This window comes from Leucopleurus acutus (genome assembly GCF_964270905.1).
Source record: "Leucopleurus acutus genome assembly, chromosome: 13".
NCBI classification, from domain to species: Eukaryota; Metazoa; Chordata; class Mammalia; order Artiodactyla; family Delphinidae; genus Leucopleurus; species Leucopleurus acutus.
Window position 1 is genome coordinate 16,963,180 of NC_139155.1, and position 17,026 is coordinate 16,980,205.

The 17,026-nt window shown below is 42.3% G+C and overlaps 1 protein-coding gene across 9 annotated transcripts in view; it reads right to left on the bottom strand.

Moving 5' to 3' along the window:
- NEDD4L (NEDD4 like E3 ubiquitin protein ligase) overlaps positions 1 to 17,026 on the bottom strand; it is a 346,917-nt gene that overhangs the window by 126,009 nt on the left and 203,882 nt on the right. For all 9 annotated transcript variants that reach the window (XM_082853615.1, XM_082853611.1, XM_082853609.1 and 6 more), the window contains 2 exons: positions 16,431 to 16,469; positions 13,905 to 13,958 (listed from right to left, as the gene is read on the bottom strand). Coding sequence is in view for 8 of the 9 variants with exons in the window: in XM_082853611.1 (XP_082709737.1) it covers positions 13,905 to 13,958; positions 16,431 to 16,469 (93 nt within the window). In the remaining variant the exon portion in view is untranslated. The remainder of the gene's footprint in view (positions 1 to 13,904; positions 13,959 to 16,430; positions 16,470 to 17,026) is intronic.

Here is a 17,026-nt window from a genome sequence, read left to right on the forward strand (position 1 = left end):
TTTAAACCTGTGTTAGACCCTCTATTCTGCGGATAAACACCATTTAGTCCTGCCCCGCCCTGCCCCCAATGCAACCGACCTTCCCTGCCCCCCCCTTCCCCCCACTTCAGGCAAATCTTCCTGCATCTGTTTTGCTTGGCAACACACACCAGCATTCCAACACAGGCCACCTGGCCACTGAGAGAAGATTGCAACATATTCGGCAAAATAAGAAACCTGTTCAAAAGGAAAAACTATCTGGAGGGAGGGTTCTGGGAGCAAAGATCAGCGGATCGCAGGGCTCCACTTAGTAAGGGAGGCACCTCTGAACCACTTCGCGTCCTGCCCTGACCCTTTCCTGGTTGTAACGTTGAGAGACTGTTCCCAGGCCCGCTCTCTCCAATGAAACTTGACACTCTCCGAGGACTCCACTGGCTTCTCCAAACCCAGAACCTCTGCACAGGCCTCAGTAGGTCAGTTCAAAGAAATGAGGATAAGTGGCTGTGGCCACCTTCTGATGCCCACAGGAAGGACATCAGTACAAAGCACGACATCTGGTATTTCCCTCTGTCTCAATCCACATGATCAGGGAAATTGCCAGTGGCTGAGACAAAGGAGCATCAATTTCCTTGGCAGTGACTTCAGAATTCTCTCCCCGTCTCATGTCTTCTCCATGAGCTGAGACTGTGACCGTGTTTCAAGGCCTCAGCCCGTCAAGGAAACACACGATGAACCAGAGGGCAAAACCAATGACCTCAGGAATCGGGGGAAAAGACGCAGAAACCCCCTGCTCCCGGACGCCACTTCTGAAGGGCCTGCCTGTCTCTGAGGCTGAGGCTTGCAGAATAAACGAGCTATTTTAAAAGCTGCATATCTCCTTTGTAGCCCACACATTATTCATCAATGGACAATATGCCTTATAATAAATGCAATCTGCAAATCAGAAGCAGACTCCCAGGTGCAAACCTGCAAAAATAAATCCACCCACATCCTGCCGTGACACAGGCTGCAGAAAGCATCTTGAAATAACACTTGCTTAAGGAGAATAAATGCTTCCCATTTCCTAGGCACTGCAACATGAACATGACAGTCTAAGTACTAAGGTTTGACAGTCTAAGAATTGAGGTTAGACTAACTCCTGAGAAAAGTGATGACTGTTCCTAGGATCTGGAAGGATAAATGTGTGGAACAGGGACAAGAGCCAGGGCCAGGGCTCGGGTTCTGCCACCCTCTAAGGTAACATTTACGACTACTGTGACCTCGCTCCTCCGACTCTGCAGTCCCCGTACAGGAGCCAGCGTGGGCCATGACGATATAAATGGGATCACGTCCATCACTCCTGTGCTCACTGCCTGCCAGCCTCGCATCCTCACAGCAGCCTTCTCCCTCCGTGCCACACCCACTCCATCACCACTGGCTTCAAAGCCTACACATCCCACCCCACTGCGCCCAGTTTAGCCACGTTCACCTCCACGCTGGACCTCCTACTCTCCCAGCAGGTGCTCAAAGAATAGCTCTGTGGAAGGCAGGCAGGCAGGCAAGGAAGGAATTCATTCAACTCCACGTTTGATGGGAGAGAAAGGAATTATTCATGCCAATAACCATACCCCCAAATTCTTCAGCCACATTTCACATTAAAAAACAGTTGGTTGAAACCTGCTAATCATGATCAAGGAAATTCTTGGGCAAATATAGAAACCACATCACTGGTGGTTTCTACCTTCAGTCTTTCAAAATACGGTCCCTCCCACTGACCCACTAGGACAAATCCTAGTCATCTTTCCAGACCCGGTTCCAATCTTCCCTTTGCATGACATCACTCCTGTCCATCAGGACCCATGGTATCCTGTCCTGTGTGTAAGCATGCCTTAATGCTGGAATATAAAAGGTTGGGAAACCTGGTTTGTATCAATAGAACTTTCTGTTCAGTGGACACGACGGCTCAGATGAGGCATGCGTATCCAGCAGAAGCATTGATTTCACGAGAACAGGCACCACGCAAGTGCTGACACCCAGCAAAGGCAGCGGGTGACAGGCTGCTGACAGCGCTTCACATGCTGTATATTCAAAAATAATTATTGCACACTTGTGAGATAAAAAGAATATTCTCTGTAAGTGTGAAAATAATGCCCTCCGTTTCCTCATCTTTAAACTGGAAAGGAATTGGGCTACATAATTCCTAAGGAAACTCACAGCTCTAAGTTTATGAATGTAAAATAAAAAATGGCTCCTGCATACATTCGTTGGAGAAGAGTGCCATAACTGCAGAATACAGGAGCCTAAGGGCCTGCCTAGGGTGCAGGCAGGCCCTTAGGCAGGCTGGCTGTGTTTATATAAAACTATTTTCATTGCTTTGTCCTTTGCTGCAACATCTGGGCATCCTCACAATATATGCTAACGTGTAGAATATTATATCAGGATTTAAAAAAACAGTTTCTACTATGATAAGAGATTAAATAAACTCAAATACTAAAATTGCATTAAAATGTTTGAAGTTATACTACAACTTAGTATCTCTTTTTTTAAGTGGAAAAGCATAACTGGTAAGTACATAATGAATACATACTGAGCTTAAGGCACTTTTACTCATGAGAGAGAGAATATAAGGAACCAAGAGCTAGGCTGTTAGCATGCAGTGCTTAACTCAGTCTAACTCCTTAGGAAAGTTAAAGAAAGCTGTTAGTCCTACAACAGAACTCCCGGCCTGAAAAACTCCGCGCTTTGAAGAAGTACTAGGTTCTCTGGTTGGAGCTTAGTATACGTGTTTCAGTATTTCTTTTCCACCTCAACTCTTCTATTCAACTCAACTGGACCACAGCAGCTTTTCTGTCCTCCTTGAACAGTCAAATACCCAGTCGTGTATTTTAAAAGAAAATGAAAAAAAAAACCTCAACAAGTATGATTATGAAGCTTTAAAAAGTCTCTCAAGGAAGTGGATGAGTTATGACATATGTGGGTCATTAAATATATTTTAAAAGTCTGTCAGTTCTGGATTGACCCACAGAGTAGGAAAGAGAAACTGTAAATCTATCAAACTATCTGAATCATCAAATACGGAACGATAACGTTCCCTACCCCATCCCAGCCCCCAAGAAAGAGGTAAACAACGTAAGAAAAGAGGACGGATTGAAAGCAGATTCCTCAGAGTTATTACATGAGGGAAGTAAATGCCACCTGACTTACCTCGATCTATAAAAATTAAGTCCCAAATTAAGTCCCAAAAGAAGGCTGTGTAAATTCTGAAAGGCAGATTTGCTTGGGGAAGCACTGCTCTTTTCCTCCCCGGAGGAATTTCCTCACTTTCTGCTTACCAAGCACAGGGAACAATACCTAACACTAAAATAAATACGGAGTTTTTCAAAGAATAGGTAGTTGGGGCAGCCACCTAAAGGAACCAATACAAAGTATTCGTGACATTAAGCGTGGCCACAACAGTCAACCCAGAGAAGGCAGGCAGGGTCCCTTCCAACTCAACTTATGTTACTTTGATTTCATTTTATGACCTCTCCCTTCACATGAAGCACTCTATTCAAAAGTGTCAGAACAGTTCTTGGTTCTAAAATGATCAGGGATTAAAAAGCAGGCTTCTTGAAATTCAATCTACTTCATCCTCCACCCTGAAAGCTACACTTCCTGTTAAAACGTGGTGATGCCTAGAGACCACCGAGGTGTCAATCCAGGACACAGCACAGAACAGGCAGGACACTGACAACTTCATGCGGGCCCACTAATGCAGGCCACCTGTGTCACTGACTTACTTTCTTATATTCCCTCTGCATCCCCATTTTCCCAAGTAAGCTGTAGCACAAAAAAATAAATAAGTAAACAAGAGATTTAAAAAGGAAAACCCATTGGGAACATTATACATCCGTGATGCATACTGAGTCAAGATAATTTCTAAAAATCTTTCCGTAATCTCCATCTACCCAGAAAACTCACCAAGCTCTTGCAATACATATTTTAGCTAATATTTTCAACACTCTGTCCTTTTAGCCCTTTTTCATCTTTAAACTGGAGCTGGGTCTACATCGCGGGTGGACTGTCTTGGCGTCCTCTCTTGTGTAGGACATGGAATATTACGCTGCCGGGTATGAATCAAGGGAACTGGCTGATCGCAGACAGGATACTAAACCTCTCAATAATCACCAGCCGATTCTGGACTGGGTTTCCCGAGCTTCTTTTGGCATTTAGAGTGGAAACTCAGATATTCCGGTATTCGAGCATTCAATCAACAATTTCAACACCTTCCATGAATTTCCAGCTTTTTCCTCATTTTTGCAAATGTCTTGGTAGTATCATTAGGAGTTAAAAAAGGTCAGTATATTTAGGCATTAATCCATCTCACCAGTAATAATATGCAGTTAATTAGTTTTATTAAAAAATCTGCTTATAGACTACCATTTAGATTAGCCTCAATTGATTTTAAACTATCAACTATACAGAGACAGCCAAGATTTATTAAATTTAAGATAATTCTTACGTGGAGTAAATTTCTTCTGGTATCGTGAACTTTTATGTAGAGATAACAATTTTCTTATTAGCACATGTTATAAAACGGTAGTTTTATTTCAGTGCCAAGGAACTCTGCTTCCAAGCTTAGCCAAGAGAAGCAGCTGCAGCATTTATGAAAACCCTCTAAAAGTCAGTATCTAATAAGGCCTATTCCCAAATTCTGTCCTCATTTGTAAACCACATAACGTGAAAATTTTGTACAGATAACATTAGATTGCTGCTCAAAAGCCACAGCCCATAAGAAGGAAAAGGAAACAACTGGAAACATGGCATGGAAAAAAAATATATATATGTGTGTGTGTGTGTATATATATAACCAAAATGGCATGGTAAACAAATAACGTGTCTGAAATGCCAGCAGAAATAACTATTTTTAAGTTTCAAAATTCAATAGCGCAAATACAACTAAAGGTCCTGTTCTACGACGCACAGCTCACGAATTAATTGAAGTCTTTTCAAGGGCCGCATCGTTGCAGGGCAATGTTAAGGCTCTGTGATGCTGATTATCCGAGGGGCAAATACTCAGGAAAGATGAGATGACAGCAGAAAGGAGATCAAAGCCCGTTACTGAAGTAAACATTTCCAGGTATGCCTTAAATTCATGTTGCCTTGTGTCTAATACCCTGTGATCAAAAACCGACTGTTCACCGTTAACCTAATTACCTTCCTTGGAGAATGATTTGTACATTATAGAGACTTGGGTAAGAAGGGAAAAAACAACATAATGCCTCATTTAAACCTCACGGTAAACCTGTGAGTTGGACGTTTTTAGCCTCCTCTTTCACTGACGAGAGAGAACACACAGAGAGGGAGTCTTAACTCCCCCGGGACACGTCAGGAATCTGCACAGTCCAGTCCATTAGGCCAGCGCTCCAAGGCACCAAATGGAGTGGCCATCTCCAAAATTCTCAGCATTAAGACGTCACATCACAGAACGCATTAAACTGCATTTTGGCTACACAGGCTTCTAAACTGTGCAAAGATATACATATTTTTAAAATTCCTATTCTGTATATGCGCAAAATGATAGAATGTGATACTGTCATGAGTTATCACACCGAATGATAGTATCACATACCTTGGTTGGAAACAGTAAAGTAACACTATTTCACGTGATGGTTGGGAGTTGTCACCTGCAAGCCCTATGTGTTTGTGTGTATACAAACCTACTGATGGCATCACCTACACTTTTCAAAACATCTAAGTTGAAATTTCAAGTTCCAGAATATTGGAATGTGCCCGTACAGAACCACATTAAGAGAGATAGCCAAGAAGAAAACGTTTACAGAATCCAATCAGAGGCCAGGTCAATGAAAGGAATACTAGCTTTTTTTATCCACCGCATTGTTGTGGTGGTGCTTTTAAATAAAGGGGTGGTTTATACATATTTTCCTAGAGTTATTTTTTAAGGTAAAAAAGAGACAACAACTAATACTAATTTCCAAATTGTTCTGTAGAGTCAAATCACCTTCTCTGAAAGAGATTCAAACTAAAATTCCCCCCCAAACAAAAACAGTTTGGGTATTCCTTTGTCGTTCAGTGAAATGGATTTTTAATCACGGAAGACTACCATGCTACTTCTGGGAAGTGTAAGTCCATGCAGAGGGCACGAGGAAAATTCAGAGAACCTGGGACGAAGGAAAGAAGGCACACTCCTTCCCTGTAGTGTATGTAGTGGGTGTCAGAATACGTGTTTTTTGCCCCCGCCGTGGGCCCTTCTAACTCTGTGTACATTATGAATTTTGTATCAGCAAGAAACTGAGATAGTCCCAGAAACTTTCCAAGGACCCAGTGTAACGTGGGATTAGAAAACCGGCATGACAGCATGGTGAAAGGGGACACAAACGCCTGGTAAACAGTGATCCCACTTCCTCAAACTAACTGTCATGCAGTTAAGAAGCTCATAACCAAACCAAGGAACCCAAAAAACTAATTTAAGAAAATAACTAAGTTATTCGTAAATGACCATTAAAAATGCTACAAACTGGACTGATGAGTTGTAAGAATTCTGAAATATTACAGCTGATTATAACTGATAACTCTAAAAAGCAATTCTACTTTACAGAGGTGTCAGACCAGGTAGAAAATCAATGATCACATGGGGTCCCAGGAATCTGATCAGCATTTTTTAGAATCACGTTGCATTTTAGATTTATTCACGACAGTCATGACAGGATGTTTGGGAGGCACAGACAGAGAAAATTTCTCAACAAGGTAACCTTGTAATAAAGTCTAAGGCATAGATCATGACATATGAACACATTCGCAAAAAGAATCTTGAAGGGTTTTCTCCGAGAAAGATTTCTGACATCAGTCAAAAACCAGACTGTAATCGATTTTTCACGTAAACGAATAATGAAATGCCCTTCTGTACAAAGCAGCAGATATTTGAAACGTCAAAAAAGCTTGGTGGCAGCCAGACTGTAGACGCCCAAGTGAATGTTTTCCCTCAAGATAAATAAGGCTGTGGCAGCTGCCGTCTACACTCACCACCCCTGCCCATATGAAACACGTACAAAGTGTTGAATGGAACAGACGGTTTTGTTATGAGACAAGTTTTGTTTTTGCTTCTTGAAGAAACAAGTTTTCTCTTAAAAGAAGACCAGCTTCCTACCAACCATTTACAAATTTCTGTAAGTGTACAAAAATACAAATACGGAAATAAAAACTACTGTGCACAAATGGAACTTACTTTCCAAGAAAAGCTCTTGATTCTAGAACTTGCATTTCCAAATTCGAAGAAGTTCATTTTCCACTCTACTAGCCCTTGCAAGTCAGAATGGTCTTTGCATGTAAATTGGTATGTTCTATTTGTTTTTTAATCTCATGAGAAACTTCAAGCCAAATGAGACTGGAATTATATAAATGCGTTTGTCCTCAACATCTAACTGCAAAACGATTTAAATTCTGATAACTGAACAGTTGTCAAAACTTTAGGAAATGCATTTCGTCAATCTTCATGTGGTAGGTGGTCCAAATTCAGCATGGAACTGTGCTGCCCATTGAAGCCTACACCTGTTGTGATGGTACTTTCTTGAGTTGAAGGATAGAAGCTATTATCAAAATTTTATTGAAATTTGTACCACTGTATAAAAACGGTATTGGGGGAAAAAAAAAAAAAAAAAAACGGTATTGGTTCAGACCAAGACAATGTGCTCAGATATTTCCTAATAGAAGGGCTAGAGATAATAAAAGGGTTTATAGAAGGGAAAAGAAGAAGGAACAGTTATATAACACCAAGAAAAATATAATATTTGCATTTAGCTCCTGATTACGCTCTCAAAATGGTGAAAACCAATGATGGAGCAGTGATGAAACTTACTCAAGTGGCGCAAAATATTTCTCAACACAAAAGGCGATACGATTCCACAGTCATACTCAGTCATCCACTTTGGAAAGTCACCATTCACAACTGAAACCCAAACAAAAGGTCTCCTAGACATTTCACTGTTGTATCCTCAAAACGAGCAATCACAGGAGATTCAAGGAAAAAAACCCAATTCAAAATATAAGGAGCTTGTCCTTTAAAACAAAGCACTCAATGGCTAGTGACTACTAGCAACAGAAAGCTAACTGATGAAACTTTTCATCCCACGACAAACGATGAAAGCTGCAGTCATCATTTGCCGTGGTGGAGTTAGCAGCTGTCTTTCTGTGCTCCATTTCACTGAAAGGGAGACAGCACTAAAGGCCAAAATCTGTTGCAGGGCGCCGTTTCCACAGCTGGAGACCGGGCACTTACTATTCTATATACAGCAGTCCAGCTTAGACACTCAAGTGGGCCGTGTTAAATTGCAGGGCTGTGCAATCTGACCATTAACAAGTTCCCAATCAGTTTCGCCTTGCCTTGGCCCATAAGCCAATCTGCTTCAAAAACACATTTCCTCCTGTCCCACGAGTGTGACTACGCTTGTTCAGTATTACTTAACGGGACAAAAAAACAAAGACAATACATTATATAACAAGGGCTGGCCCTCTACAGCTAAAGGCCATTAGGAAGAACTGGTCCAACTTGACATAACACTCAATTATTGAGAAACTAGACAAGTTTAGCGTGAGATTCTCTCACCTTCATTAGAACTGATTATTTTTTAAAGGCATGTGTTGTCACAGGCTGTATCTGCAAGCAGTTTTTAAATGCATTTCCAACGTCAACACGTTGGGGCACTGCAGATGAACTTAAAAGTAATACATTTAAAAAATTCTTCTATTCAGAAGGGATGAAAGGGGGGGGAAGGGGTTGTCTGGATTTTTCAAAACAGAGTTATTCGACTTTGAGGATATTTGCTAAAACGCTAATTAGTTTCATGGACCTCTACCAAAGGCTGGACCACAAATCATGGTCCCAGAAGCTGGCCAAACATTAAGTTACACTGACCCGAAACAGGGAAACTCCCAGGAGGGAGGAGGATGGAGTCTATTTTAATTACACTGGAGAATAAGCTTGCTGGGCTTGAATCAGTCCCTACCAACCGGCCGGCACATGGAAACGCGCGCTCACTTACCGAGGCGCAGGCTCCCGTGGAACCAGGGCTGGCAGCGTTATTCTCCTCGGGACTCAGAGGGGCTTCCTCTGGCCCCCGAGTCACAAGAATTCTGAAATGCTGTTGCCCCGCATTTTGATCTTGCCTGATCTTAAACGTGCAGCCCTGACCCTGTGGCGTCCTTTCCACGGAGTTGGTCCTGTGGATTTCGGGAGCCACCCTGCGGCCCCGAGGTGGCGTCTCCGGGTGGCCGCGCTCTTCCGTGGGGCTCCCATGCTCGGCCCGGGGCTGCGTGGGGTATGAAGTGCTCCTCTCCAGACGAATGCGGGGATACCTCACCAACCTGTCCCCCTTGGTGCCAGTGAACCCGAAGTTGAAGTCACCGGCCAGCCCTGGCGCGCCGGCTTGCGGCTGCTGCAACTGGAAGACAAAGCACCGCTTCCCGGAACTTCCAGAAGCATCTGGAACATGCTGCAGGGACCAGCGCCTGGGCTCCGGCGCCGATGGGCCGCTCTGGCCGTCGGCCCCGAAGGGCGTCAGCCTCACCTGTCGCACGTCTGCACTGGAGGCGCGGTGCTGGATGCGGAGCCCGCCGCTGCCCTCCCGGCCCCCGACGGCCAAGGGCTCGGCCTCCTTGAGGCGGTCGGGGGCTACAGGGCCCGGCACTTGGCGGCCACACATACCATTGACCTGCGGGCCCAGAGGCCTTGCCGCTCTGGGAGGGGAGCTCTCGGGACTCTCGGGCTCCGGGGGCTCTGGACAGCCGCCCCGAGGCACCGAGCCCGCGTCGCCGTCCAGGACCTCGGGCGGCCCGCACCCGTCAGGGGCCCCGTCGGCCGCCTTGCGCTGCAGCGAGATCTGCACGGACGAGCTCCGGGTGGGCCGCGCGTCGAAGGGGCTTAGGAGCTGTGGGATGAACATGGACGTGCTGCGCTTGAGCGCGCCCATGCCTCCCTGCAGGCCGCCTCCGCCGTCCTCTGCTCCATTCGGGGTGAAGGGGTGAGGGCCGCTCCGCCGCGGGAGCGTGTGGAATGCCATGAAAAAGTCGTCTTCTCTCTCCTGGTCTAGAATCTCTGATTCAGGGGCTGTGTTGCTGCGACCTGAGCCAAAATGAAACCGAAGCCGATGGGCCATGGTGCCCAGAGGGCCAGGGAGGGAGAGGACGAGCGTCAACAAGAAGCCTGGTGCTGCCAGAAGTCAAAAACCAAAGTCACAAACTCCAAGAAAAAGTGTCCCATCTGCCAAACCGTTAGCACTGCAGCACCAAGAGCGACAGATAGCAGAAATAACCCAAGTGGCAAGCGGCATTCCAGGCATGATTGGATAAGAGCAAAAAGCTCTCATCCACACTGTGACAGAGGGTAGGATGGCCAGAACCACATGACTGCGGTCTCCCCCTCCAATGCCAGCTTGTGGACTTAGTGGAGTTTTCCCCCCTCTCGCTCTCAATTTTTTTTTTTTTTTTTTTAAACAGCAAGAGCCTGAAACAGCACCTTCCCAGCTGCTGCTTTTCCATCAGACAGGAGTGGCCCCAGCAGGGAGCTCTCACAGCTGACTAAGGCAGCAAACACACTCCAAGCCATGCTGCTATAAATCTAACCGCACGGCGCTCACCGGACAGTTCTTTCCGAACCAAGCAGGGCACCGCGACTCTCTCTAACCAATGTGAGAGAAACCTGGCATCCAACACAGAAGCACACGCAGTATATCCGCCCACTTCCCCACCGAACCAGATAACGACAAGCAAAAATGCCATGGCCGCTGGAAGGCTCTTTCACGAGCAATCGGATGTGATGCTCCCCTGTTATTTCTGATGTCATCACACTACCATGATGGAATGCAGACTAACAAAATGTACTATAAATACGATCACACGCCCCACAGGATGAGTGTCCCTTTAACACGAAATAATTAGACCATGATCTACAAGTAACAAAACAGCTAAATGGAGGGGGGTACAACTTACAACACTGCCAGTTAAGGTCTGCCTCTGGCTACTACAACATTTTTCATTTAAAAGATTGGGGGGGGAGGCGCAATCTCATACGTAATATGATTCTCAGACATGGCGGTACCAGAGGAAAGGAGCTCAGCTGGAGAAAACATTCTCTCCCCTATGCCAGACAGGAGAAAAAACAACCACCCTTGTGCCACCACCGCACCCCCCCCCCCCCCGAAAGAAAGGGGAAGGAAAGTTGAAGAAGGGTGGGCATGTGGTTTCGGTAATAAATTAACTTAAATACCATGCAGAAGAAAGGCTGCCTGGAGCTGACTGTTTTCCGGTAAGAAGTCAGCATTATCACCCCAGTTGGGATACAAACATAGAATCTTGCTGTTTTTGAAGGGCCAAAAAGGACCTAAGCAATAAAAGTGAAAGTCCACGTTCAAAAAGCTGTCATCGGATTTGTAGCTAACTTGGAATATATTCTGTGTGTTTTAAACATACTCTTTTCCATGATCCAGAAACATCAGTTATTTAACAAAGAGGTTTATTTAGGAGGGAGTAAAAAATAGGGGGCGGGGGGTGGAATACCAAGCTGCGAAGAGTGACAAAAAGTTTATTTTAAAATCCGCAAAGCATGACTGTGTCAACAGCTCTGGAGTCCAGGGTGTGGAGCATTAACCTGTGTTTACATACATCCAAATCTGTTTTCTAAAGGCATGTGTTTTAAATGCCAAAAATGATCTCTATGAGAGAAGTGGAAGCCAGTTTGTTTAATGCGAAAACCGCCTAGCACCACTACAGTCAACTACGGTCACGGACAGTCTTAGCTGGGTTAAGAGCCAACAAAGAAAAAACCACTGCCAGCAGCATTCACTTCATAGTAACAACACTGCAGATGGCCTGGGGCAAAGCTAGGTACATAAAACACCATTTTTCAGATAAAGTTTGTATTCAAATGGAATTTCTTAGAGCTCTGCATTCATTCAAAGCCCTTTTGGGCTTGGAAGTATAGTTTAGGGCTCATGGCAAGGTCATCTCAACAACAGTCATTCTTTTAGATATTGGAAAACAAAATTTTTTACAGTGAATTTCCTTTAATAGAAGAAAAATAATGAGTTAAAGCCCATCTGACAAGAGGCAATTTTTCCTCAAAGTTGACCATTTCTTCACCTTGAAGTGTTATTATGCTCAATAAATGAGAGAGTAAGGATTAGTCTTGTGGCTGCGTCTATGTCTCCAGGGACTTACTGTTAAACTCTGCTGAACATTGCTGAATTCAGTGTTTGCTGGATGAAAGATGGAGTGCTAAGAACTGCACCCTCAAGCAGAATTTCTCATTCGATTTAACAAGAAAATAACTGCATACACAAAGCAAAAGTGATTTTAGCTACTCAGTACTACTAAGTATCACCTAAGGTACAAAATGTCCAGTTCAATGCAACCACCGAGAATCCATGTAGTTTAATAGAAAAGCTATCAGGTTGGTGGGCCAGCATCTGTTGGCTTTCTAATTTGGAGAGTAACACAAGGCATAGGAGATCAAATATACTCCCAAATTCCCAAAGGGTTAAAGGCCTGGCTATTCACCACCACTGGCCTGAGACTTCGGAGACCAGCAGTTACATAATTACATAAGGGCTCTAGACCTCAGTTCTCTTTCTTCATTTGCAAGGACAGAGAATTAAATGAGTTAACATTATAAGGCTCCTCCAGACCAAATATTCTATTAAACTCAAGCTATTCAAAAACTTGTAAGTTTCAGTTGAATTCTGTAGAAAGAAGGGTCCATAAGAACATTTCTTTTAAGCAAATAATATACGGTTGGACCCTCCGTATCTGCGGGTTCCGCATTCATGTATTCAACCAACTCGAATCAAAAATATTCAGGGGAAAAAAATTCCAGCAAGTTCCAAAAAGCAAAACTTGAATTTGCCTCATACAGACAACTATTTACATAGCATTTACCTTGTATTGCGTATCATAAGTAATCTAGAGATAAATTTCAAGTATACAGGAGAATGTGTTTAGGTTACACGCAAATATCTCGCCATTTTATATTAGACACTTCGGCATCCTTGGATTTTGGTATCTGCAGGGGTCCTGGAACCAATCCCCCCATGGATACTGAGGGACGACTGTACCTAAGTTTCAGGGAAAGCAAACCTGAGTACAACTGACTCCACTGAGTTATAATACCACTTCTGAGAGTACCTTAAAACGTTATACATATCATAATAATATTCATTTTCATAGTCGGAACACTTGACTCATAGGTATCTGATGTATACATTCTAGGGAGTTAAATCCGGCAAAGTGCTTTAAGCCAGATTTGCTTCTGAAACGCCATTTCTAAAATGAAATGTAAGTTCTATCAGTTACATACATACACATAGGTATACCTACTTACCTATCAATCTATATAAAATGTATGTACCAGTTTTATGCCTCAGGCATATTTCTGGTTCTTTGAAGTTACTATCTATGAATTTCCCTCGAGAAAGTACCACTTTTAAAAAACAGCTTAATTTTACCTCCTAAATATAGATTCACTTTTTGCTATATACTGTTAATTAGAGTTTTGTTTTCCCAGAGAGATTCATTACTGAACATGTCACAGTCACAAGGTCTGGCTTATACATAAAAACCCTGAAAGGTTCATTTACGTGAGTAATGGTGGCGACAGATTTGCCTATCGTTTGTATCCCCAGAAGAAGAGCATAAATACATGGTTTGATAAATCACCAGTGTGACTTTCACAAATATTAACTATGATACAAACATACACATACACAAATTAATTGTCCTACCCATATAAAAATGTTTGAATTATGAACATTGAACTAGTAATGGGACAAAAATGGTCTTATTGAGGGACATGTATACTGGCAGAAGTACAACATAAATACAGGTTTTTAAAAGATGCTGCTCTAAAAATTCAGGTTTTGAAAAAATGAAGCAAGAATTAAAAATTGGGACCCACTTACCAGTCTGTTTTCATCAAATACTTCAAACAAGAGTCTGTGATTAGATGGGTTTACCTATGAGGGACAGAAATAATATTTTTTAAGTGGGCAGAAATAATTCAAGGAATGAAATAAGAGACTGAAAGAATAAAATGCTTTATAACACACCCAAATCAATTGTGTAATAGAAACAATTAACCTGCTCTTTCATCAACTAAATCAAGTTTTCTATTATTGATTTCTATTATTATTCTATGTCTAATATTTAGACATATCAGAAGAATAAACCACTTAATTTTAAGCTGCTTTTCTAACATAAGAAAGGATAATTCTAAGTAGTTTTTAACAGTTGCTAAATCTCCCCTAAAAAGGCATCCTCGTGCCTGTACACCAAAGGCTACATCCTCGCAAAGGTCTACGCCTGAGGAAATTTCTTAGGCCTAATAATAAAAGCAATGATAAAAAATAATGAAAGAACAGTAAAAAGTGGCTCTTTACCATTGTATGAGTACTTTTTAGGCACTATCTCCTTTATTAAATATCAAAACCACATGATCTCGTTTATTCTCAAAGCAGCCCTATGATGTATAACTGTCACCCCAATTTCACAAATGAGGAGCTGAGCCCAGCAGGGGAAAGTAACTTGCCCAGGAGCTGGTTATGCAGGGCGACCAGGAGCCCCACCAGGTCTGGCCTGCGAGTCTCCAGAGCCCATGGTTCGAGCCATTAGAGAGACAAAGAAATAAAAGATGGCCCCTCTTCCAGCAACTGTGGGGTCAATGTCAGAGATACTGGGCTTTCGATGTCTTTTTGCTTCTTTCTGTCTCTTTACCCAAACCTCACTGAAATAGCAGAAATCATCTTTCGGACTCAAGTATTCAATGTCACTTAGTTAAGGACCAACCATGTGTGGGACATGGTGGGAAGTGTTCTCATTTCTATCATTGTACGTAAATCCTGGAACACAACCTTACCAAGTGAGGATTCCTCTCTCCTAGTGAGAGACAAGGAGCCTGTGGGGAGTGTGAGTCCTTGGGGGGGGGCTATCTCCAGGGTTGGAAAGGATGTAAGTGGTAGGACCCAGGTCCACCATCACTACGTAGAGGGAGGGAGAAGGGAATTAATAACATTTGATGGTACAGAGAACACGACTTGTGCTTCTGACCCCTTGGCTTGCTCTTAGCCTAGTGATGGAGCAGGCAGGTGGGCAGGGGGCTTAGTGTCTGTTTGAAAGCTCAGTGAAGGGTTGTACTGCTGACCAGTGCACCCACAGGCTGTTGCAGAAGCCGGCATACAGTAAGCACTCAATAAAGATTTGTGCAATGAATACAACAAAAATGTTTTTTTAAATGCCCCCCCCCCCAAAAAATAGAGTTTACATATATTTAGAGCTTATATAAGTTGAAAAAAACCTTGGATGTACTAAAATTTACAGAAATGTGGCCAAGGTGTTAAACTGAAAGAAGTCTAAGTAATTTGGAGTATTACAAGTGGAAAGCTGTATCTGAGAGTTAGCTACGGGCCAATAATATCTATCTGCCCCCATTACTTTTTCAGTCCTTCATGAAGTAATTTAAAATACATCTGGTAGAGGCTACACATAGGATCTCACCAACTATTAAAATATCCATGCCATATTTTAGCTCTGAACATAATAGAAAACAGATGTCGTATATGGCGATCTAAGTTCGGAGCACATAAGACACCATTGTGATTGAAAGGAAGAAACCAGGACCAATTATAACGAGTCTAATGGTAATATTGTTCTTTGGGAAGCTACACGAATCAGAAGATCTTATTTAGAGCATTTCTGGAAGTAGAGTAGTTTTTAATATCACAACTATACAGATGATAAAAATTAATTCATCCTGAAGAGGAAAAAACCCTCTTTTCCATTAAATACCTGAGCAGCTTAATATTTTCAAAATTTCAGTACAAAAAAAAAGCAACTGCAAAAATTCACTGAATAGTACAGTCTCCATTAATTCACAGAATTCAGTCTCTCTACACATAGCTCTTCTAGATATTAAATATAAAAGGTTGAGGAAATCCACCTAATTTGGTGATATTTAAACTCCAGAAGTAGTTTTATATTACACACAAACTCACACTGAATCTTTGAATTGTAAAAATTTTCTTTCCTAATTGGAACATGATTGGCAACCTTTAGGCTTCTTTTTAATCATGTCGCTTCTACTGGGTTCGTGTCTCATAGAAATAAATAAGCTCTTGTTTTAATTATATTTTACCTTATTTTTTTTTAAAGAAAAACTTGCATAGAAAAGCTAAAATATGGTATTTGGATGACTTTCTTTTTGTTTCCCTCAAACATCCCAAAATGAAACAAGTCCAGATTTTGTTACCACTAGTCACAGTCTCTGAAAATTTGGGGCACATTAGGAAGCCACCCAACCATTTCTCCTCTTAAAAGGAATTTCATAATAAAAATTTAACAGATGTCACTCAATGTGAGTCTGTTGTGATAATAGATCAATCTAGTTATCAATAACAATTATTACCCCCCCCCCCCAAAAAAGAAAAACTTACTCTAAAATAAAATTCTTCATTCCACTTTGGGTTCAGCGTCTGGAAGAGAAATCACCTTGTAATTTATTTTACAGTCTTTTGGAACATTAACAGTTACTAGTACAATGCGGTCCACACAGTTGCTTAAACTTTTTCTTTCTCCCCCATGAAAAACACAGCTAAGAGATTTTCAAAATGGCAATAGAGGAAGCATTTAGTCAATCATCTGAGACTATTCTATCAATCAAACTAGATAGGGATGGGATGTATTTATGAAACAGATGATTCACAGGTAAGAAACCATAAATTTCATGCTATCAACCAGAAGGAATAACGTCAGGGACCTAACAAAGAGCCATCATCGTGAAAACAAAGATACTCTTCAAGAAATTAACACTGATATGATTATTCTATCAAGAAGGAAATGAACTCTGCTTATTTCCCTCAACCTGCTACAAATCTGTCTTGGAGAGCAAAGAAGCAGGTGGCAGGAGGGTGACAGTGTTCACTATTTATACAAAAACTGAAATCTGAAGACTATTTTATAAAGAACAATACTGATGATCAGATTATATAACATGAAAAAACTCTGCCAGTTATAAACCAAAAGTGAACTC